This window comes from Nansenia antarctica, assembly GCF_963989245.1.
Source record: "Nansenia antarctica genome assembly, chromosome: 14".
NCBI lineage: Eukaryota > Metazoa > Chordata > Actinopteri > Argentiniformes > Microstomatidae > Nansenia > Nansenia antarctica.
Genome location: NC_137684.1, coordinates 25,335,187 through 25,360,655, shown reverse-complemented (window position 1 = coordinate 25,360,655; position 25,469 = coordinate 25,335,187). Strand labels below are relative to the sequence as shown.

The 25,469-nt window shown below is 44.9% G+C and overlaps 1 protein-coding gene and 1 pseudogene across 2 annotated transcripts; one reads left to right on the top strand and one right to left on the bottom strand.

Moving 5' to 3' along the window:
* On the top strand, nt 1–25,469 carry ptpn9a (protein tyrosine phosphatase non-receptor type 9a; the record flags this gene model as incomplete). Its single annotated transcript, XM_080545382.1, has 13 exons — nt 1–33; nt 13,903–14,046; nt 15,973–16,062; nt 18,424–18,548; nt 18,921–19,026; nt 19,650–19,760; nt 21,273–21,589; nt 22,014–22,101; nt 22,635–22,704; nt 22,866–22,944; nt 24,078–24,228; nt 24,608–24,815; nt 25,279–25,469. 13 exons carry the CDS (start codon nt 1–3, stop codon nt 25,467–25,469), a joined length of 1,713 nt encoding a protein of 570 aa, XP_080401508.1.
* LOC308170438 lies at nt 8,059–13,671 on the bottom strand (annotated as a pseudogene). The gene is made up of 3 exons: nt 13,071–13,671; nt 11,872–12,330; nt 8,059–8,118 (listed from the first exon to the last, which is right to left on the bottom strand). The product of its transcript is annotated as an uncharacterized misc_RNA (transcript).

The window sequence follows — 25,469 nt, the reverse complement described above, 5'->3', positions numbered from 1 at the left end:
ATGGCAGCCAATCTATCACCCGAAGAAGAACAGGTAATGATTTTTAACTTTTATCTGGTGAAGTTTGTACAGTGAAGTACAACAGTTTAGCCTTAAGAATAGATCAACGAGACGAGTAGCCTATCCCCTGTTGTTTGTTTGGGTAATTTCGTTGTTTTGAAAACAAAAGGCCTTTAATGATGCTTAAACATTCTGGCGAAATCAAACCATCAACACCATCACAGACAGAGACAGAGGGTTTCCCAACGCAACATTGTATCCGTTTCAGGCCTATTCATTGTCTACTACGTCGTATCGTGACGTTAGAATTACAAGGTTCTATCTCCATTTTTGTCAAAATTGAGTTTTTTTACATAATCTGATCCATTAGGTGTTTATTAATGCCTGTGTGGTGTTATTTTTAAAATGTTGACATTTTTGAGTTAGTAATTCATAAAACACAAAGGTTCCATCTCATAAAACATAATGGAATGTAAAAACTTTGACGCTCAATATCTCTGAACTGCCCTAAACGGAGATAGAACCTTATCAATCTAAGATAGAACCTTATCATTCTAAGCTCACGCCTTGACGTCGCTACTAGCCAGCCAGAGGAACATGGGACAGAGGCAGAGGGTTCCTCCATCAACACCATCACAGACAGAGCAGAGGGTCCCATCAACACCATCACAGACAGAGCAGAGGGGTCCATCAACACCACCACAGACAGAGACAGAGGGTTTCATCAACACCATCACAGACAGAGCGGAGGGTTCCATCACCACCATCACAGACAGAGACAGAGGGTCCCATCAACACCATCACAGACAGAGGGTTCCTCCATCAACACCATCACAGACAGAGACAGAGGGTTCCATCAGTCAACACCATCACAGACAGAGCAGAGGGTTTCCATCACCACCATCACAGACAGAGACAGAGCGTTCCATCAACACCATCACAGACAGAGCAGAGGGTTTCCATCAACACCATCACAGACAGAGCAGAGGGTTTCATCAACACCATCACAGACAGAGCAGAGGGGTTCTATCAACACCATCACAGACAGAGGCAGAGGGTTCCATCCATCAACACCATCACAGACAGAGCAGAGGGTTTCCCAACAACATTGTATCAGTTTCAGGATTGCAACATTGTATCCGTTTCAGGCTCGCAATCGGCCTATTCATTGTCTAGCCAGCCAGGAGGAACATGGGACTGATCTGAAGTTCGTGGGGTTATTTTACGGCCTATAAGTGTGTTTTATTTCCTAAAGGAATCTCTAGTAGTGGGGGGTTACAATCTGAATTGAAGGGGGTTTACATGCAGTACAGTACGATCAGTACGGTTTTAAAGCCAAGAACAGACAAGAAACACACAACTGCGATTTCACATCCCATAAAGTGCTGTCACGCAGGACAGGAAACTGACTGAAGCCAGTTATATATATCATCATTGTTCTAATCATTATGCAATGCTTATCAAAAATGCATCAACAGGATACTAATATGGCACTTTAAGTCTGTATACGTGTTCTATTTTGAAACATGCTTATAAACATGTGGTGTATACATACTCAGACTAACAATGTACAGTGTAAACACAAATAGGCCTAACATGATTCAATTAACCTTTCTTGGAAATGCTGGCAGGAAGAACATTTAATTTAATTGCTGATCATAACACAAACAATTCTGGTATCCTCAATTTAAGCTCCACAAAGTCCTACTGAGTTCATCCTCGGATGTGACCAGCGAACAACAAAAACAACTATTCCTAATCCAGGCAGTTCAGAAAGGACAGTTCAGAGAGTTGTAAAATGAGGAAGAGCTGTTGAGTCTAGTCATTGATCCGGCTCATTCTGTAGTGGCCTCGAAGTCAGTGAAGTCCTTCTCCTTTCACTCGGGCTGTAGTGAAAGGCTGCTGAAAAGCATCTTTCACTTACGTTTTTTTAGAGAGAGAGAGAAGGAGGGGAGGAAATAAGTTGATGTTTATCTGTTATCCCCGGTAACCTTTTTTCAGCCTGTTCTAATGAGGTTCTATCCATACACTCTGACTCCTAATCCCCCCCCCCCCATCCCTGGCTCATCTGGCCAGCAGCAGCAGCAGCCTTCTTATCCAGCACTTCATTTCCTCCCTGGGCCCGGCTATTATGGAAGTGTATGGGCCAGGTTATTAGATCCCCAGTCTGGCTGTGTCTGGAGTAGCAGGGGGGGGCCCCCTCTGGCAGGGACTTCACTTTAAGCAGCTGTTAAAAGCATTTCCACTGGGGGGGGTGGGGGCGGGCGGGCAGCTCCCAGGAAGTGTCACAGGAAGAGAGAGAGAGAGAGAGGGTAGGGGAGAGTAGGGGATAGGGAGAGTGACGCATTTGACTTCCTGTTTAGTATTGAGTTGAGTGTTGTTGCCGTTGAGTGTGCCAAATGGGACTGACTGGACTGGACTGGACTGGATAGGATAGGATAGGATGGCACTACTGTGACTACTGACTACTGTGGGAAGAAGAAGAAGCTGTGCAGAGATTATCATCATCATCTAATCATGAGTTACCTTCAGCATTGCGTCACTATCGAAGAGCATGAGGAAAAATACAGAGTGAAGATTTTGATTAGGCCTATATGCTGTGGTGCATGGTGTGTGGATCATTTTATGATACACTTTGTGTGCTTTTCTAAGGTGTGTGTCCTGGCTCACACAGGTTAGAGAAAAAAAAGAAAAATAAACAAAACCGTGACCATATGGCCTCTCCTGACCACGTTGTTTAGAATCGGGACTCATACATTCTGTCACAGTTCTGGGTCCCAAGATAACACCAGTTTTTATTTTTTTATTTTTTACGTTTAGGTCTATATTAGGGTTGGGTGGTAGGGTTGAGCAGTTTTTCATTGTACACAACTGTAAATGCAGACCGGATTCAGAACGTTCACCACATTCTGCCAAACCTTATGTCAATGGAACACATGGCCTCAGGGCATGGGAATCATTCATTGTAATGACATCACAATACAGAACAGATGACAAATATACGACCCATGTTTAATGAAGTCACAATACAGCACAGATGACACATATAGGACGCATGTTTAGTGCAAGATGGACAGATCCGATTGTTATCAGGTCATGATGACAGGAAGCATGTTAATGGCAAATGTAAACGGAGTCAGCTAAACCAAAGTGACATGCTTGTATTGCTCGACTAAGGTAGTAGCCAAGTCTAACAAGCCTGCTTGAATATCCACAGCTGGGCTTTTAAATCCCACCCCAAGTATGATTTCCAGTTTGTTTACATTCTGTAGTTAGTGTCTCCTACAGCTACAGCTCGCCATCACACTGTCAATTACCCAACAGGCTCAGGGGCCTCATTTATAAAGCTTTGCGTAGAACTGGCGTAAGCAGCCTGCGTACGTACGCAAAGCAAGAACATTTATGCACACCAACATTCGGATTTATAAAACGGTGCGCACGCAACTCTACATTTTCAACTCTAAATTTTGCGCACGTGAAGGAGCGTCTTGTCCCACCCTTTTTAACACCCATAGTTGCCTATAAATGGTCAGGGAATTTGCGTACGCAAGTTTTTTGCTGTATGCAAGCTTTGTAAATTAGGCCCCAGGTCAGTTTTGAGCACTTTGCGCGACAACTAGCTATAACCTGCTTTATGCTAGCTGCCAACCGTGTTTGCTAGCCAACTAAAGAACTTGGGTGTTAAGACCATGCAGCCTTCGGTCGTAACTGCGCCCCTCGCCCCATGTGGCCAAATAAGGTCAGGGGGTAGGGGTTATAAGCCCTGGAAAGGCCTGGAATAAGCAGCACCGTTGAAGCTCGGGAGTGACTGTGGAAAAGCAGTTTGGTCTTGGCACATACCGGCACGCACAGTGTTGGCGATGGTCTGGCAGTTGAGCTGTCCGCTCATTAGCCACAACCAACGTTACGCCTAACCCATGACCTTGACAGTTGGTTGGTAGCTGAATAGAATGCGCAGCAGTATGACAAATGTCATACGAGCTCATATTGATGGTTTAGCTTGCGTATCACTTTCAGACTTGTGTTGGCATGTGTCGGCGTCTCATTCCTGCCCACTCGATGCTGACGCACTGGTCGCTATTGCGGCACATAGGCGGTGTCCCCTCTCATTCTGAGCCAAAGATAACTTCCTGCTCCCCATCAGGTGCAGTAAAATGGTTTATGATCCGTCTGACAGCTGTTCTCCTCCCTCCACGCTATCTTGGCGTTTAAAGTAGAGGCAACAGTGGATATGAGTAAGAAGTGACCTGTTCCAAGAAAAGGTGGTCTTGTTTGGAATTCTACTTGGGGGAGGGGAGGGGGGGGGTTCTGACGAGAACTAGAATCGAGCATTGCAAAGGCTTCAGTGAGGATAGATGAGTTTGTTGTGATTTCAGCTCATTTCCTCGTTGGCAGAGGAAAGGCATGTTGAATTCGTCAAAGATATAGTATGTCAATATTTGTGTGTATCTGACACATAACTTCCTTCTCTAGGATATGGAACCTTATTACAATGTTTGTTTGTGTTTTTTTTTCAAATCAAACTTGAATCTCACTTAAACCGTTTGGTATGAGCACAAAGACATGTGGTAGTTCCTAAGCAAAATAAGACAATGAGAAGATTGTCTATAGCCATAGCCCTCCTCAATAACTCCTGATCATTGCACCTTGCACTTTACATGTTCTTGCACTAAGTTGTACAGTATATTTATTCACTCATTGGTACTGTATATATTGTCTTGAGTATTGTTGTGTTGTCGTCTTGCTGTAGTGCTGTACTGTAGCTTGTTCAGCATGGAGAATACCAAGTCATGTTCCTAGTGCACTGCACATGGCGATTCAATTGAATTGAATTGAGTTATTTTCCTGTGTGTCAGGAGAAAGTGACAAGAGGAGGGAGATGTATTGGTAGAGAACGTGACTGATAGAATGAAGTAGAAGCCGCACACTCTAGTTCCAGATGCAAAAGTGTATTTTAATTGACAACGGTTTTGGCCGCAGCCTTTGTCGAGTCTTAGAACGTGACTGTGGCAGCAATGTAAAGAAGTTCAGCAGATTTTACTACTCTGCGGCTGTCAGCCTCAAAGTGAGTTGTGCTCTCTTTCTTTTTTATTTATTTATTTTAAAATGGTAAATGGACTGCACTTATATAGCGCCTTTATCCAAAGTGCTTTACAACGGCCTCTCATTCACCCATTCACACACACATTCACACACCAATGGCGACCAAGCTACCATGCAAGGCGCCGGCCCGCTCACTGGGAGCAATTTGGGGTTCAGTGTCTTGCCCAAGGACACTTCGACATGTGGCCAGCCGGGGCTCGAACCGCCGATGTGCCAACCGCCGATGTGCCTCTACCTCCTGCACCACAGCCGCCCCATTCTCTCTTTCTTTTGTAACACAAGAAAGCAAAGCAATTTGGACTTCATTGTATGGCTTAGTCTAGCCTACATCTTGCATAACCGTGAACATGAAAGTAGCATTATTCTAATGGGGGTAAATGAGGCATGTTTTTAATGTGTCCCCTTCAGTGGTCCAGATGGTGACGTGCTAATGAAACGTTAAGTGGTGTTTATACTGTTTGTGTGGAGAACGAGTCATGAAACAGGAAGAGACTGCTGTTTGTAAGACTGAAAGCGGCCGGACCGGACACTCGCTGCAAACAAGCAACTTTCCAGATCCAAGATCACGTGACATTTAGACATGCTACCACAGACCCACAGCCCACTTCACCTTTAACTTGAAGGTCAGTAGTCGGCTCTACCTGTGGAGCTTCAAGTTTCCTTTAACTTCTTTTGTGAACCTTCCTTCAGTATGTAGATCTATTTTGTTGGGCTTTTGAGGTAATAAAAAAGCAAACATCTGAACATGGTGTCAGTTGCCGTTTCTAGTTTAATTTGGTTTTCACATACATAGGCTTATCTGATATTTAAACTGTCTTTGAAAACTGGGAACCACCACCTGTGGTCAAAAGGACCGGATGAGGTATTAATTTATCACTTAAAAAGGAACTGAAAGATACTCAGAAGAAAGTAAAAGAAAAAAACCCCACCATGGCAATAATACAATAATCGTGTAATTAGTTTGCTTTCTGAGCACTTTTGTAATGACTTTGAATAGCACAGGAGCCCTGACACGCACCAGTTTGTCTTTGAAAGCTCAGGCTTTGCAGAGGAGAGACAGTGGCATCCTGTCTTTAAGCTCAGCTCATCAGTGGAGCTTTTTGTATTCCTTAAGAGCCGCGGACTTCCAGATTTGACTTCCTCTCTTCTCTCACACTGGCTGGAGTAAACGGAACTCTTTGCTCTGAGCGTGAGCTTTCATTACCCCCTCTGTGTTCTGTGACAGATCGCTGGTGCTGCCTGGCTTACTCTCCAAGGAAGGAAAAAATGGCAGGAAGCCCTTTAAGGAGGACATGCGGGGTGATCACGCTTGAATCGGTTCTCTTTGCTCAAACTGAAACGTTAGACTTGTGGCTGTGTCGTCGAAGCTCTTAAGAAATTACACTAGACATCTCCTTTGTGTGAAAGTGAAGAGGTGAGCGCAGTTTTTACAACTGAATTGAACTCAAACTGTTATTGAATTGGTCAATATGAAAAGACTCAATTACTTTATTTAAATGACTGGGATGATTGGGGCATGGCATTTAAAGCAGGGTTACTGACTTTCATTTGGTTTTTGGTTAGAAAATTGTAATATTAGTGGAATTTGGCAGTGGCTACACAAACAAAAGTCCATAGACTCCTGACAAGGTAAGGAAACAAATATATAATATAGAAATGTGGATGAAATATACAAAAAAACACTTGTTGATGAACAACTAGGCTAAGTGGAATGCTGAGAAACTTGAGGTGATTAAAACAACTGCATTCTGTCATACATATATACATATACATATAACTGAAATGTCATCTCACCCTTAATCCCGCCGTGTTAGGCTACTTGTTTTGTGCTTTTGCTAAAAGTTTGATAAACAATGCAATGTAAACAAATTAAAAGGAGTCCTGGAAGTGATTGGTTCATGTTGCTGCTGGCTTCATACGGGTCAGAGGGATGGCATGCTTAGGAAGGGGGACAGGAAATTGAGGAGGCTTCCTCATTGAGCCAAATGGGGCAGTTGGGCCAAATGGCGCAGTTACGACCGCTAGTTATGTTACCTTCCTCCAGCTAATGGATGTAGGGTTTGTTTAGAGAGGTGAGAGGTGGGTTGAGTGTGTGCAAGCATACCAGGGGAGGCTGGTAGGATGGGCAATACCATTCCTTATTCTGTTCTATGCATTACAATGAGCCCATCTTCCAATTTCTGCCTCCACCAGCCTCCCCTGATGATGCATGCCTGCATTTGCGAGAAGTCTACATCCATTTAGTCTCTCTAACCTGAATAGAATTCCCCAGAGGGCACTGTTGGTGCCGTCACTGGGATCATAACATCATTTACCAACAGCTGTCCAAGCTCTTCAACGGCCAGTCTGTGTCCCCTGCAGTGTAAGCATTATACCAAGCACTGCGTTTATCGTCATAGTTTGGACCACCGTTTAGGTAACTGTACATATAGGCCTCCCTGTTAGCTAACTCTGTACATGAACACTATAGGCTACCTTTTAGTTAACACTGCACATTAATGTATTAAAATCCCATCCCCCTAGTCACCGGATATAGAAAATATATTATGAAGAAACAAAACTCAAAGCTCCACCTTCAGACATCTTCTCAGACAGAGAACTGGTTTTCCATAGTGGCCAATACAATTTTAAGGAGGGATTTCGAGGGTTCGTGGGTGTCTAATGACCATTGTTCTATTGTATTTCTCATGTTGTAGTCATTACCAGGTAGGGCCTTAGTTATGTGTAGGCCTATACAGTTAGGTCCATATAGCCTATATTTGGACAGCATTTTTGCTATTTTTGCTGTTTACTAAAACGTATTCAAGTTACAGTTATGAATATGGGCTTAAATGCAGACTCTCAGCTTTAATTGAGGGTATTCACATCCAAATCCAAAACAAAGTAATTTAGACAATTGACTCAAAAGCCGGGTCATGAACCTGTGTGGGCTATTCCTTCATTATTATTTATCAATTAAGCAGGTAAAAGGTCTGAGTTGTTTCCAAGTGTGGCCTCTGCATTTGGAAGCTGTTGCTGTAAACACACAACATGTAGTCAACGGAGCTCTCAATGCAAGTGACACAGGCCACCAGAGAGATAGTGGGAAGTTAATTAGGAGTGGCCAAATCAACAGTTTGGTATATTTTGAGAAAGAAACTATGCACTGGTGAGCTTGGCACCGCAAAAAGGTCTGGACATCCATGGAAGACAACAGTGGTGGATGATCACAGGATCCTTAATGGTAGAGAAAAACCCCATCACAATATCCGACCAAGTGAGTCTCCATGAGGTAGGCATATCATTATCCAAGTCTACCTACTTGCCAAAAAAATAAAATAATAATAATAATAATCAGCCCAGTTCTGGAACAGAATTATTTGGACAGATGAAACGAGGCAGTGAGGCAGTGTGATGCCATGGGCATGGGCATGGCTTCCAATGGCACTGATTCACTAGTGTTTATTGATGATGTGACAGAAGACAGAAGCAGACGGATGAAATCTGAAGTGTTTAGGGATATACTGTCTCTTCAGATTTCAGCCAAATTCAGCAAAGTGTATTGGATGGCGCTTCACAGTACAGATGGACAATGACCCAAAACATACTGCGTAAGCAACCCAGGAGTTTTTTTAAGGCAGAGAAGTGGAATATAATGCAATGGCCGAATCAATCACCTGATCTCAACCCGATCGAGCATGCATTTCACTTGCTGAAGACAAAACTAAAGGCAGAAAGACCCACAAACAAACAACAACTGAAGACAGCTGCAGTAAAGGCCTGGCAAAGCATCACAAAGGAGGAAACCCAGCAATTGATGATGAATTGCTGTACAATTAATTGTCTCCAAAATAATTGTGATTAACAATATCATTGTTTCACTGTTATGTGACCCAGATAATGTAATAACACAGCAACCTATGAAGTAAATCATGCCTGTTTAATATCATAAAACATATTTTTGAACATAAAATTTAACATGTATCCTCATCAATAAAAAAGGGACTGTGTCATCTAGTTATGTGCATTTTCATGTTTTATCAGTGTGTTGCTTAATGTGCAGAGCAGCTAATCTAACGCTAACGCGATGTTATTTATTGTTAGCTAGCTAGCGTGTCAAGATTGCCATTAGACAATTATTTCATAATTGTTACAGGCCTACACATAACTATCTGTAACTCAAAACCTGTAAACTATCAGTCAATTGTCTATGAACTCATTGTAAATATTTTACAAGCCACAAAAGGTATACCTCAATATAAAATGTTACAACATTTTATTTAAGAAGCACATGTTGTAAATGAAAAGCCTCCAAATGTGTCAGTATCACCACACACACTTTGTATGTCACTCTGCTGTGTTGTATTTGCATGATTTCACTTCCTGGAGGAAACAGATCCATGTAAACATTACTGTAGATGGAGCTGGGTGATACTGCGACTGAACAGTCTTAATTATCATGATAAAGACATGACTGACATGATTCATGATGCAAATTAGTGCATGAGATAATCATCCAGCAGACAATGCAACATTGATACAATGTTTTGGTGCTGTCTACCGTACCTTTTAATATCGTTGCACTGCAACAGCCCAGTATTAGAATTAGTAAATGTGTATCGGATCAAGCTTCTGTGGTTTGGCCTGGGTCATGGAGAGAAACACAGGGTTCCCACGGGTCCTTGAAATCCGTGAAAGTTTGTGAATTTGAGGGGGAAAAAACCAAGGCCTTTAAAAGTTTTAGAAAATCGACATGGGTCATGAAAGTGCTTGAATTCGCCTCTCTCTCTCTAAAAAAAAAAAATATATATATATATATATAGGTAACATGTAGATAGGAATAAAACAACCATACTATTTACTAAGGTTAATTAGTATTAGAGTTACTAGATTTTAAACTGACATAACACTGTTAGATTTGAAAACCGTTCATGGTAATTCCTATTACATTCTCATCTAGATCTGACTCAAACTATGCCGTGGTGGGCCCTTGAATTTCAAGGAATTGAGTCTTGAAAGTCCTTGAAAGGTGCTTGAATTTGATGTTTCACAAGGTGTGGGAACCCTGGAAACAGTTCTGTGTGACGTTACAAAGCTTTTGGGTAAATCACCCTGCACAGATGTTATAACATGTTCAACAGGTTAACACAGATGGTAGGCTGTCAAGCGAACGCCCTTTGTTGCCCCATAAAAAGAGGCACACTGTGAAATATCCTGCGGTTATACTACAAAATACTACACTTAAACAATTGAATCGCAATACCATAAAAGTAACCGACATTTCAATTATCGCCTCTAAAAGTAATTCATATTTCACTTCATTTTCAACAAAACAAAACTGGGGGATGAACCAATCCCCATCGGTGTTTTGAAATGAATACATTTGATAATGAAGTGCAACTCTAGGCTACCTTCAAGTTCAATAGCATACATCTATTGTGTGTTTACTTAATATCATTCCCAAAAAGCTGACCCGCACTCCAAAGAGAAATCTAAAGAGGTGTCATTTAGTATTTATTATATTCAGGGGAAGAATAGACAAACGTTTTGGCCTAGGCCTCCTCCGTCAGTGTCGGCGTCAGTATCAGATCACGTTTCATATTCATTCGCTCTGTGCGTTTCCACAAGGACGGACCTCCTCTCCCCCAGCATGCTGTCCGCAATAAACCTCCATGCCTGTTGTGTTACATGAAATGCTATCTCATGGTGAAAGCCATACACCACTTCCTCATAGGAAGCGGAACCCTGGTTTCACTTCCCCTCATCTCTGTTATTATCTTCGGGGAGTACATGGTGGAGTATATGATGTGTGGAGTACATGGTGTGTGAGGTACATGGTGTGTGTGTGTGTGTGTGTGTGTGTGTGTGTGTACACATGGTGGAGTATATGATGTGTGAGGTACATGGTGTGTGAGGTACATTGTGTGTGTGTGTGTGTGTGTGTGTGTGTGGGGGGGGTACATGGTGTGTGGAGTACATGGTGTGTGTGGGGTACATGGTGTGTGTGGGGTACATGGTGTGTGGGGTACATGGTGTGTGGGGTACATGGTGTGTGTGTGTGGGGTACATGGTGTGTGTGGTACATGGTGTGTGTGTGTGGGGTACATGGTGTGTGTGGAGTACATGGTGTGTGTGGGGTACATGGTGTGTGGTAGTACATGGTGTGTGGAGTACATGGTGTGTGTGTGTGTGTACATGGTGTGTGGAGTACATGGTGTGTGTGTGTGGGGTACATGTTGTGTGTGTGGGGTACATGGTGTGTGTGGGGTACATGGTGTGTGGTAGTACATGGTGTGTGGTAGTACATGGTGTGTGGTAGTACATGGTGTGTGTGGGGTACATGGTGTGTGGGGTACATGGGGTGTGGGGTACATGGTGTGTGTGGGGTACATGGTGTGTGTGGGGTACATGGTGTGTAGAGTACATGGTGTGTGTGGGGTACATGGTGTGTGGGGTACATGGTGTGTAGGGTACATGGTGTGTGTGTGTGGGGTACATGGTGTGTGTGGGGTACATGGTGTGTGTGGGGTACATGGTGTGTGTGGGGTACATGGTGTGGAGTACATGTTGTGTGTGTACATGGTGTGTGTGGGGTACATGGTGTGTGTGGGGTACATGGTGTGTGGGGTACATGGTGTGTGGGGTACATGGTGTGTGGTAGTACACGGTGTGTAGAGTACATGGTGTGTGGGGTACATGGTGTGTGAGTACATGGTGTGTGAGTACATGGTGTGTGGGGTACATGGTGTGTGAGTACATGGTGTGTGGGGTACATGGTGTGTGGGGTACATGTTGTGTGGGGTACATGGTGTGTGTGGGGTACATGGTGTGTGTGGGGTACATGGTGTGTGTGGTAGTACATGGTGTGTGAGTACATGGTGTGTGTGGTAGTACATGGTGTGTGAGTACATGGTGTGTGGGGTACATGGTGTGTGTGGGGTACATGGTGTGTGTGGGGTACATGGTGTGTGTGGGGTACATGGTGTGTGTGGTAGTACATGGTGTGTAGGGTACATGGTGTGTGTGGTAGTACATGGTGTGTGAGTACATGGTGTGTGAGTACATGGTGTGTGAGTACATGGTGTGTGGGGTACATGGTGTGTGTGGGGTACATGGTGTGTGTGGGGTACATGGTGTGTGTGGTAGTACATGGTGTGTAGGGTACATGGTGTGTGTGGTAGTACATGGTGTGTGAGTACATGGTGTGTGAGTACATGGTGTGTGAGTACATGGTGTGTGGGGTACATGGTGTGTGTGGGGTACATGGTGTGTGGTAGTACATGGTGTGTGGTAGGGGTGGGCAAACGATCAACATTTTTTGTTCGATAATCGTAACGAATTAACGATCAATTATCGATTAATCAATAAGGTTTTTTTGTATGATTTTTTTTTTTTTACATAAAAAAAAAATCGGGGAAAAAAATAGGGCAGAAATAACAAGCATGTTTTCCTTGGGGAAAAAACTTTATTTGTGTTGCTATTGCACACATTCATTCATTCTCATCCAAACTAGACACTACAGTCAGATAACAATCCTCTTAAACAAGGCAGTGAGTAGCCTAAATTGTTTAACTTAAAAACACATTTTACGTTATAAATAAAAATATAGAAAATAAGTAACTCACCATAGGAGCAGTAAAAAAACAGTTACTCACAAATAGGAGGATGACTGAAAACGTTAGTGTCCTTAAGAGCGTCCAGCTTAACTTAAATTTAAACTCCAGCGAGAGACTGTAGGCGGCAGGCCTACTGGTTCTTGTTCAGAAAGATGATCATGTTCAGGGGTGAGAGACGAACGCAATCTGGTGACACGTGGACAAACTAATTTCCATTATTATTATTCTAAAAAATAAATAAAAAATTATATATTATTAATGATTATCGATCAAAATATTTTGTGATCGACCAAGACCTTATCGATCAATTAATCGATCATCGATCATCGATGCCCACCCCTAGTGTGTGGTAGTACATGGTGTGTGGGGTACATGGTGTGTGTGGGGTACATGGTGTGGAGTACATGTTGTGTGTGTACATGGTGTGTGTGGGGTACATGGTGTGTGTGGGGTACATGGTGTGTGGGGTACATGGTGTGTGTGGGGTACATGGTGTGTGGAGTACATGGTGTGTGTGGGGTACATGGTGTGTGGCGTACATGGTGTGTGGGGTACATGGTGTGTGGGGTACATGGTGTGTGTGGCGTACATGGTGTGTGGGGTACATGGTGTGTGGGGTATATGGTGTGTGTGGGGTACATGGTGTGTGGGGTACATGGTGTGTGTGGGGTATATGGTGTGTGTGGGGTACATGGTGTGTGGGGTACATGGTGTGTGGGGTATATGGTGTGTGTGGGGTACATGGTGTGTGGGGTACATGGTGTGTGGGGTACATGGTGTGTGTGTGGGGTACATGGTGTGTGTGTGGGGTACATGGTGTGTGGGGTACATGGTGTGTGGGGTACATGGTGTGTGTGGAGTACATGGTGTGTGTGGAGTACATGGTGTGTGTGGAGTACATGGTGTGTGGAGTACATGGTGTGTGTGTGTGTGGAGTATATGGTGTGTGGGGTACATGATGTGTGGGGTACATGGTGTGTGGGGTACATGGTGTGTGTGGGGTACATGGTGTGTGTGTGTGTGTGTGGAGTACATGGTGTGTGGGGTACATGGTGTGTGGGGTACATGGTGTGTGGGGGGGGTACATGGTGTGTGGGGGGGGTACATGGTGTGTGGGATACATGGTGTGTGGGGTACATGGTGTGTGGGGTACATGGTGTGTGGGGTACATGGTGTGTGACCACATCTCCTCTGTGTGTTTCAGGCTACCAAGCAGTTTCTGGAGGAGATCAATAAGTGGACCAGTCAGCATGGAGTCTCTCCTCTGTCCTGGGAAGTGGCAGTCAAGTTCCTCATGGCTCGGAAGTTTGACGTCCTCCGAGCTATTGAGCTCTTCCATAGCTACAGGGTAAGAGAGAGAGAGAGAGAGAGAGAGAGAGAGAGAGAGAGAGAGAGAGAGAGAGAGAGAGTGTGTGTGTGTGTGTGTGTCTGTGTCTGTGTCTGTGTCTGTGTCTGTGTGTGTGATATGATGGTAGCACACCTGCATCACAAGTCTTCTTTTTCATTGTACAGAATGTTTAAGAAGCCCTCTACTAATGCTGAGCCAAAAACTAAATGGTCAAAGCAGAAGTATTATCAAATCGAGTACACACACACAAACACACACACATACACACACACACTACCTCACACACTACCTCCCCTACACACATGCTTTCTGCTGTTACTGGGGCAGAGAGATTTACCTGTCAACAAGCTCTGGGAAATGAATGACAGTGCCAGGGTTTCCCTTAGGTTGACTTATGATTGGTTGACATGTTTATTATAGTACTATGCAGCGTTTCCACGTGTAATTGGCTCTAAATCCATCTTCCTGATTTGCCATTGGTTCTAGTGCAGCAAGAATAAACTATTCCATGTCCTTTGAAGAAGGATGCCCTCACCTGTTTCAGGAATGTCAAGTTATAGGCTATTCTTCAAAAATAACGGGTGCAAAACGATTAGTAAAATGCTCTGTAGTGCACTTTTTTAATATCATTCCCTCATTTTGAAGCAATGTCTGTGCCATTTATTTGGGAATGTAGGGTTTTGTAACCGCATCATTAGCCCACCGTCTCTGTAATCTCACACCCAATCAGACGGATCGCTGCCAGTCCTCAGTTGCGAACGGAAAGTTCCCAAATGCCTTGTTCTCACTCTAATGACTTACTAGCAGTAGTAGGACGTGGCCGGATGTTGCCGTCCCACATTAAGTCGCTTTATCACTCAGGTTCTTGTTATTCAAGTGGTGAATGTGTGGCTTGCAGAAATATCCCTACATTCTGAATGCCTCATCAACCGGTTTGAGTCTGAGTGGAAAGTGCTTTTGACACTCGTGTTTTACCTCACCGTGAGTTAAAACTACAGTGCATTCTGAAAGTATTCAGACCCCTTCACTTTTTCCACATTTTGTTGTGTTATAGACTCAATTTCAAATGTATTAAATAGAAAATAAGCATATTAGCTTAGTATTGTTACTATATTTGTAGGTGGTATCATTGTAAACATCAACACAATTATGCCCAGGTAGATAATGAATGCTTTTATATTTTTTTGCTATATTTTTTGTACTTAGATTTTAATACCCAGGAAGGACAGTTTGGTACTTGTGAGCTCAAAAGATACTTACCTTACATTTAGATTTTTTACAATGAATTCTTACAATGAATAAAGATATACTTTATATTATAATATAAGTCATATTCTGAAATGTGTCTGAATGTTATAGTTCCATAAGCATTAGCAAAATAAAGTAACAGTTTGTAAACAAATAGTGTAATTTTTTTTCTCCTTAAGCACAGAACACGTACCGAAACCGTGACCCAAAAACCGAGGTTCATACCGAACCGTGGGCCAACTAAACCGCTAGACACCGCTCGTAAGAAGTGGAATGACCCGCATGGGCCTAGCCCTGGTGCATGGTTGTTTTCAGGGGTGCAAACTTGTCACCTTTCGTCGTAATTCGCTGTTTTTACCTCAAAATAGGTCACCCACGTGAATCGCATAGATCTGCAAAAAATATATTTGTGGTGGTGGGGGATGGGGGGGGTCTACATCTTATCCAAGTCACATGATGCCCGAGCGAACATCTTCCTGTCTGCTAAACTCTGCTGCGGTTGAAATAAAAAGTAAAAAAGGTCTTAAGATAGGTCTTAAAAATGTATTGGATTAGGAAGTTATTTCTATGTTGCGATAACTTCTCAACGCACTGAGTTCATAGCGTCAATGTCATAGGTGCGAGTGGTGTTTTTAGAGAGTAGATGTTGGCCCTCTCACTGTTCCCTTGTGTGCCCAGGAGACCCGTCTGAAAGAGGGCATCGTCAAACTCCAACCCCAGGAGGAGCCTCTGCGCTCGGAGCTGCTCAGCGGGAAGTTCACAGTGCTGGTGAGTGGGTGTGTGGCTGTGTGCGTGTGCGTGTGCGTGTGCGAGTGTGCGTGTGTGTCTGTGAGTTTCCCAGTCACTGATTGGCTCAATTCCACCCACCTGGTCTCTTAGGTCAAAAATAATACAAAAGATAAAGGATAGAGACTCGCTGTTCTGGACAGAAAAGATTTCCGCAAAACACAAAGTGAAGCCAAGAACCGGCCGGCTACAGTCGAGGAACAGCGTCGCAGCGCAGATGTTCACTATGCAGAAGCAGATGTGGACGTCTCTGCCTCGGGCCTCGGGCCTGTCAATCAGCATGCTGGGCCCAGCCTCCCGGGCCACTGGCTTTCTGACAGGGAGACTGTCGCTCATGTCATGACACAGCTCCCCTCTCCTATGTCATGACACAGCTTCCCTCTCCCATGTCATGACACAGCTCCCCTCTCCCATGTCATGACACAGCTCCCCTCTCCCATGTCATGACACAGCTCCCCTCTCCCATGTCGTGACACAGCTCCCCTCTCCCTTCCCATTAGGAGGAACCTAGGGAACTCTCCTCTGGGCCAGGGAAGGAGGAAGAGCTCTACCTTTTCTTCTAGTTTCTTCCATTGTTTTGTTTTTTACAGCTGTATGATTTAGATTTATGGAGCTGTGGGATGCTCTGTGCTGCGTGAGTCAGACCTGGATCGACGTTTTTTTGTCTACTCATACTGTGAGTGCACTTCAGTGAGCTTGTCCGGCACAATTGAATCAATGGAATAGTCCCAAAATTGGAAAACGTGCCCCGGTTAAAACTATCAAGCATACAGGTTTATTTTTGTATTACTTAATATTATACCGACTTTACAGTGTTTACAACGTCAATATATAAACCTATAAACTATAAAACAGTGTCTACACAGTCAGATTCACAATCATAGTTCTGTGTTTCAGTTCCATGATGTGTCACGAATCCAAGAAAAGCTCCAACCTTCGTCACGTCGTGGGAGGTTTTGGGGGAAGATGGCGTGGGGTCTGGTTGACGGGTCTCCAGTAGGATTATGCTCGATTTTATTAGCGAGAGCCATGACAGCTGGCTGTCACCCTTCTCCCTCCCCCGTCGTGACGCCCCTGACACATCAGTTTAGATGGCCTTTGTCTTTACTGTAGACTTCCACCCCTTCAGGCTCCATATCCTGCCTGGGGGTATTTATAGTCACAGTTCTAGGAAAAAAAGAGCTATTCGCTTACGAGGAGTAAGGAAGGAATGGTGCCAAGAGATGCCTCTGTTATTGCCTTTAGTTTTTTGGGAGAAAAAACGAATAAAATCAAAATAGTCACTCGTCTTAATGGTATGCATGCATGGGGGAATATAAATAGTCACCCACTCATCTGTGGAGATGATCTTAGTAGATGCTCGGGGAAGAATATTATGGAAGAAGTATTCTCACAGTGCAAAACGTGTTGTTTTATGTTCTATCTGGTATTTAGTAGTAGACTATAGTTGTAGACATGGTGTGCTCTTTGATGAGACACCCATACCGTGCGTCTGATAGACACTCCTTCAGAAACGTGAGGCGGTGCCCTTTGTATATGGTCTGGGTTTTAACCCAGGTGCCCCCTTGTGGTCATTGCTCAGTCCTAACCAATCTTTCATCTCTCCCCATCGGGTCAATCCCCTTTTCTTTTAGATTGCATTGTCTTCAATTTCAAGTGTATTGTTATGTCATATTACACACGTGTAAAAGAGTACAATTCTTAGTCTTTGGTTCCTGACATTGCAGCACAAGACAATAAGGCAATAGGCATAATTCAACATTGAAATAAAAGTGACAATAGTACAGGACATAACTGACAAATAAGACAGGATACAATTAGCAGTGTCCAGACAATAAGGCAATAGACCTATCGCTAAGCCACGCCACCAAAATAGAAATTGTCCAATCATATCACAGCAAGTCACTACAGGCAGAAAACTTGAACAAACAATTCGCTAATATCTGATGGTGAAAAGCTTCTAGACTAAATATTCTTGTCATCTTTTAAAAAAGCATGTCTATTACTTGCTGTGGTAAATCAGAAATTTGAACTCCCGCCATTATAAGTCATTAAATGTCATTCAGTCACGGTCGGTCAGTCAGTCACTGTCAGTGAAGAATTTGAGCGAGCGTTGTTTGTTTCTCAGAGTTTTCAAAGGGGGCGTGGCTTAGCGATAGGTCTATTCCGTAGACAAAAGAGGTAAAACACTAATCAGCGTTCAATTGATGAACCTGATCAATCTTATCCTAAAATATACTGTTGCATGTGAAATGTGGTGAATGTTTTACATTGATGCAGTGGATGTTGAGGGAACATTTTGAAGGAACCAGTTTCCCCCCGTCTCTGTCTCTGTCCTCCCAGAGCGTACGGGACCCCACAGGCGCCTCCATCGCCTTGTACACCGCCAAGCTGCACCACCCCAACAAGACTGGCAACCACGTGGTCCTGCAGGCTCTCTTCTACCTCCTGGACCGAGCTGTGGAGAGGTGAAGCACGGTCCCAACCCTCTAAATGAACAATGTTTTTTCATTTTCATTTTCATTCAGAGAGAGCTCTTTGGAAGTATTGGCTTACAGGGAACTGAGTGGCAATTTCACTTTGAAAGGCTCAAATTTACATTTTATATCCTGAATTTATGCATATGTCATATACATCCATTTCTTACCTCAATAAGCCACGCCAGAACGTTAAAAATACCATATTTCTGTACCTCATGCCAGTCTTCTGTGTGCCCTCTCCTGTCCAATGAGATCCAATGTCAGGGATCCTGTGTTGCTCCCTGCCTCCATAGTGGACATATAGCTGACGTTATGGCACATTTTAAGTGACCTTGTTCTTCCGTCTCTGTGTGTCCTCAGCTTTGAGACTCAGAGGAACGGCCTGGTGTTCATCTACGACATGGCGGGTTCTAACTACACCAACTTTGAGCTGGACCTCAGCAAGAAGATCCTCAACTTACTGAAGGTAGGGAGGGTGGTGTTGGGGTAGAGTTTCCTAGCGTTTAGGTTGCTGTTTACAACACTTCACTGTAACTAGTTTGTTGTCCATAAGCAACAAACCATTGAGCAAGTACTTGTCATCAATGTGGAAATCAATACTAATTGTAGATTCATAGATTAGTAGATGTGGTCAGAAATATATATATAATATATCTGTAATGTAATTGAAAAATTCAATTTCTATTAAATGCATTTCACTGAAACCTCAAGCTTAATTTACAACTTCTGTTAGGCAGTTGGATGTGTTACCCTTTATTTGTTTCAAGAATTCAAATAAATATGTTGTAATGATTTGCAAGTCTGACACAGACGCAAGATCAAGTTGCCCCATGTGTCTGGGTAGTAATGCTGTAATCACTGTATTCTGAGCCGTTTGTGGTATTACGCAAGTGGAAGAAGGAACCATGACAATGTATTTGTAAATGGTAACCCCAGGATGTGGAAGTCAAGTCAGCTTCATTTATATAGCACATTTACATACAGCAGCAGCTGAACCAAAATGCTTCACAGCTGTAGAACAGGTAAAGTGCGGGATATGAAATAAAATGCAAAACTAGAAACGGTGTCATAACTCGTTTTCTCCACCAGGGGGCCTTCCCTGCCAGGCTGAAGAAAGTGTTGATCGTGGGCGCCCCCGTCTGGTTCAGAGTCCCCTACAACCTGCTGAGCCTGCTGCTGAAGGAGAAGCTGAGGGAGAGGGTGAGTGAAGGAGAGACTGAGGGAGAGGGGGAGTGAGGGAGAGGGTGAGTGAGGGAGAGGGTGAGTGAGGGAGGGGGTGAAGGAGAGGGTGAGGGAGAGGGGGAGTGAAGGAGAGACTGAGGGAGGGAGAGGGTGAGTGAGTGAGGGAGAGGGTGGGTGCAGGAGAGACTGAGGGAGAGGGGGAGTGAAGGAGAGACTGAGGGAGAGGGTGAGTGAGGGAGAGACTTAGGGAGAGGGTGAGTGAGGGAGAGGGTGAGTGAGGGAGGGGGTGAGGGAGGGAGGGGGTGAGGGAGAGGGTGAGTGAGGGAGGGGGTGAGGGAGAGGGGGAGTGAAGGAGAGGGTGAGTGAGAGGGTGAGTGAAGGAGAGAGTGAGGGAGAGGGTGAGTGAGTGAGGGAGAGACTGAGGGAGAGGGTGAGTGAGGGAGAGGGTGAGTGAGGGAGAGGGTGAGGGAGAGGGTGAGTGAGGGAGAGACTGAGGGAGGGAGAGGGTGAGTGAAGGAGAGACTGAGGGAGAGGGGGAGTGAAGGAGAGACTGAGGGAGAGGGTGAGTGAAGGAGAGACTGAGGGAGAGGGGGAGTGAAGGAGAGACTGAGGGAGAGGGTGAGTGAGGGAGAGGGTGAGTGAGGGAGAGGGTGAGGGAGAGGGTGGGTGAGGGAGAGACTGAGGGAGAGGGTGGGTGAGGGAGAGACTGAGGGAGAGGGTGGGTGAGGGAGAGACTGAGGGAGAGGGTGAGTGAAGGAGAAGCTGAGGGAGAGGGTGGGTGAGGGAGAGACTGAGGGAGAGGGTGAGTGAGGGAGAGACTGAGGGAGGGAGAGGGTGAGTGAAGGAGAGACTGAGGGAGAGGGGGAGTGAAGGAGAGACTGAGGGAGAGGGTGAGTGAGGGAGAGACTGAGGGAGAGGGGGAGTGAAGGAGAGACTGAGGGAGAGGGGGAGTGAAGGAGAGACTGAGGGACAGGGGGAGTGAAGGAGAGACTGAGGGAGAGGGGGAGTGAAGGAGAGACTGAGGGAGAGGGGGAGTGAAGGAGAGACTGAGGGAGAGGGTGAGTGAGGGAGAGACTGAGGGAGAGGGTGAGTGAGGGAGAGGGTGGGTGAAGGAGAGACTGAGGGAGAGGGTGAGTGAGGGAGAGGGTGAGTGAGGGAGAGGGTGGGTGAAGGAGAGACTGAGGGAGAGGGGGAGTGAAGGAGGAGGAACTGAGGCACCATGTACTGTATTGTTGTTTTGTTTGTATTGTGGACTATGTTTGTTGTGTGTGATACTACAGAGAGAGACGAGGCTGAAGAATTTCATTGTATTAATAAATATGACAAACTTGAACTTGCTGTCCGTCCCCCCTCTGTCCTGCCATCCCCCATCCCTCCCTCTGTCCTGCCATCCCCCATCCCTCCCTCTGTCCTGCCGTCCTCCCTCCCTCCCTCTGTCCCCCCCCCCCCCCTCTGTCCTCCCCCCCCTCTGTCCTGCCATCCCCCCTCCCTCCCTCTGTCCTGCCCCCCCCCCCCCCCCTCCCCCCCCAGGTCCAGATGGTGAAGATGGTGGACCTGCGGCAGCACCTCCCGCGGGACTGCCTCCCCGAGCACCTGGGGGGCCTGCTGCCCCTGGACGCCCACGGGTGGAACCAGCAGCTCCTGGCGGGCCAGAGCGGCATGGTGGACCCGGTAGACGAGCTGGTGGGCATCCCGCTGGAGGACGCGTCCATCCACACCCCGGGGCCGGAGGCCATGCGCCTGCCTGAGCTGCTGGCCCACCTGGGCCTGGTCCACTGCCAGGGCATCCACCTGGAGTACGAGGACATCCGCAAGGAGGCGCCGCCCGGAACCTTCCACTGTGCCCTGTGAGTGGTGGTGGATGCTTTTCTACTGGGTCGTTGTGTGTGGAGATCATGACACGCTTGTAATGTACATGGTGTTGAGGTGTTATTCCATGGCCTGGAAATATGGTTGGACGGTTTTACGGTTTAGGGTTAGGAGGTTTTTTGTTTGTTGTTTAAAAAAAAAAAAAAACGTCATAATAATAAACTAATAGTTAACTGTTTATAAACACTTTACAAACCCCCCAAAATATACGTTAATGTGAGATGTTTTAACATTTATCGTTGGCCTATTATCTTATCTAGCCTTCATTTTTTAACCTTTTTGTTCAACCTTTAAAAAAAAAATATCTATTCCCCTTTAAAATTATGAGAAAAGGAGTCAAACTGGATTTGAGTGTTCAATAATAACTATTGGCTAATTGTAAGTCTGTTCACGTCTGTATAGAACTGCGTACAACCAGGAGAGGAATCGCTATGGAGACGTACTGTGCCTCGACCAAACAAGAGTTCGCCTGAAAGCCAGAAGAAACGAGGTTTGTATCTCTGTTACCCACCAGCCTTTCCACGACCCTGAAACGACCACGGTCATGCTTGTTTATGGGAACATACATGCTTATTAATACATTCTTATTAAGGCTATTTGAAAGTATAACTAAACTCATTTTGTAATTATGGTAAACCTTTAATTCTGTTCTGCATTTATTCCATTTCATTTCCTGAATTGGCGTTGTTCAGCTGTGATATTACAGGGCCGTCGTCTCTGAGTCTTTGTGACAAAGCGTGACGTTAGAATGATAAGGTTCTATCTCAATTTTTGTCAAAATTGATAAACATTTAGATTTTTTTTTTTTACATAATCTGATCCATTAGGTGTTTATTAATGCCTGTGTGGTGTTATTTTTAAAATGTTGAAATTTTTGAGTTAGTAATTCATAAAATACAAAGGTTTCATCTCACAAAACATAATGGAAGGTAAAAACTTTGACGCTCAATATCTCTGAACTACCCTAGACGGAGATAGAACCTTATAATTCTAAGCTCACGAAAGTGCTGTTTCCTCCCACAGAGATCGGACTACATCAACGCCAGCTTCATGGACGGCTATAAACAGAAGAATGCATACATTGGTACTCAAGGTACAAAGATAACCCCCCCTCTATGATTTTACACACAAGTTCACCGTTCACCAGTAGAAGCGAGGCTGTCATTTTGGTGAGAGATTTATTCCTTTGTCAGATGCTCGTCGTTTGGTTCTCCAACCTCTCTATTTCTTTCTCTATCAATCTGTTGTCCACAGGACCGCTGGAGAAAACCTATGGTGACTTCTGGAGGATGGTGTGGGAGCAGAACGTACTCGTCATTGTCATGACAACAAGGTTCTTTGCTCTTGCATATTTGCCCAGTCTTTGTTAGGATATGAAGGAGATGGTCAAGCAGGGCTGCCAACTTTCAGGAGTGGGTGACAGTGAGATTTGTTGATAAAAACAAAAATGTATGCGTGGATACAAAAGACCCTGTCTGTGGGTGTGGGACCTCCCCTAGAAATGGTTTTGCCGTAATAAATCGTATTTCAAACAATCCTAGGCATATTGGTAATGACTCATGAACAGAAGTAGCAGAAATAAATGGCTAAAATATGTTCCTATCATTACCAAACAGACACCTCAGATGAATTGCCTTCAGTAGCTAGCCCCATTGAAATGCCTTCCATTCGCTACATCCAGGTCCACACTGGGGTGCAAACGGTCGCGAAAAAGGTGAATTCGAAATATCCGCCAGCCACGTGCATGCTACGTCGTGCACGGCATTGCACAAGGGACGCGGGTTTAGCCAGAAAATAACCCCAAGAGGTACGCAACTGCACAGCGCGAATTGCAGGACCAGAGATTAATTTAATAAATGATAAGAGTGTTTTCGGGGTTGTGAGTATCGTGGTAAATGCGTGACAATCGATTCGTTGGTGAATCTTGAGTGTCACAGTCAATGCATGAGAGTTGGCAACCCTGGTTACGTAATGTTTGGTTATTATTAGTTTTTATCGCGAGACTGTTGAACAAGGTTTTCGGTAAAGCACTTGTTCTCTTTTGCAGTGATTTTTTGCTTTTTGGGACCGTCTTTATTATAATCATGACACGAGGCAGCATATCAATACAACCTCAAGGTCAATTACACATAATTACTCTAAGATGTCATGTATTCCACTTCCAGTCCAGATAGGCTCATCGAGTTCGAGAAATATGGTCAATACCACCCTCTGTATTATAATAATAATAATAATAATAATAATAATAATAATAATACATTTTATTTATGGGCGCCTTTCAAGGCTCTCAAGGACACCTTACAAGACAGTTTAAAACCACATATCAAAACATTAAAATCAACAAAGCAAAATGAGATTAAAAACAGCAAAATCAGAAAATACAGGCGATCAAACCAAGTAAGCTATTGTGAAAAGGTGTGTTTTAAGACAGGATTTGAAAGTGGTGTGTATGGATGTGTGTTGCAGGACGGACGAGGGGGGGCGTAAGAAGTGTGGTCAGTACTGGCCTCTGGAGGAGGGGGGGCAGGAGGTGTACGGGCACATGGCCGTGGTCAACCAGAGGCTGGACAACCACTCCCACTACAACCAGACCACCCTGGAGCTCCACAACACTGAGGTCATCATAATCATAATTATTATCATAATCATAATTCATTGTTTTTATATAGCGCTTTTCTAACAGGGTTCCCACGGGTCCTTGAAATCCTTGAAAGTTTCTGAATTTCAGAAAAAGAAATCTTAAAAGTTTTGGAAAATAGACATGGGTCATTGAAAGTGCTTGAATTCTCCTCTCACTCTCTCTCTCAAAACAAATGATATTCAAAAATGTTTTACTTAGCTCATCAACTAGTTCTGTCTCAAATTATGCCATGTTGGGTCCTTGAATTTGAGGGAATTGAGTCTTGAAAGTCCTTGAAAGGTGCTTGAATGTGATGTTTCAGAAGGTGTTCCCACACCCTGCTCTAACCGCCTGTTCTGCTGTCTTTCCCCATCAGACCTGTGAACAGAGACAGGTGACCCACTTCCAGTACCTGAACTGGCCCGACTACGGCGTGCCCACCTCGGCCGTCACGCTCATCGACTTCCTGGGAGCGGTGAAGAGGCAGCAGAAGAGGGCGGTGAAGGCCCTGGGGGCCCAGTGGAGGAGTCACCCTCTAGGGCCCCCCCTGGTGGTCCACTGTAGCGCAGGGATCGGCAGAACAGGTGAGGTCGTCTGTCGTCTGTGAGGCCGAGTTAAAAAGAATCCCAGTAAACAAAGAGTCCAAAAGACGTCCTCAGGGAAGCCGGAATGTGGGTTCAGATCAGATGACGTCTTTCTAGGACGTCCAGATGACGTCTTTAGGACGTCCTAGAAAGACGTCATCTGGACGACCTAGATTAGAAAGACTCTAGGGCCTGCGGGTTTTAAATGATCTGACATTTTCAATTGACTCCGATCAGAACTGTCTCGGCGTTCTCTCCCTTGTGGTGGGGGGTGTCTGCCATAGATGCCGCCTTCATCACATATAGAAGCCGTAGGCACCACCTCGATTGTTCAAAAAAGTCCATAGGCCTCGCCTCCATAAAGATCAGGGTTCCCACGGGTCCTTGAAATCCTTGAAAGTTTGTGAATTTGAGAAGAAAAAAATCAAGGTCAACTGTCAACTGTCTCCCGTCTCGTCCTCAGGTACGTTCTGCGCCCTGGACATCTGTCTGTCCCAGCTGCAGGACGTGGGGACCTTGAACGTGCGCCAGACGGTTCGGCGCATGAGGACCCAGCGGGCCTTCAGCATCCAGACACCCGACCAGTACTACTTCTGCCACAACGCCATCCTGGAGAACGCCCAGCGCCAGGGTCTGCTCTCAGCCAATCAGTGA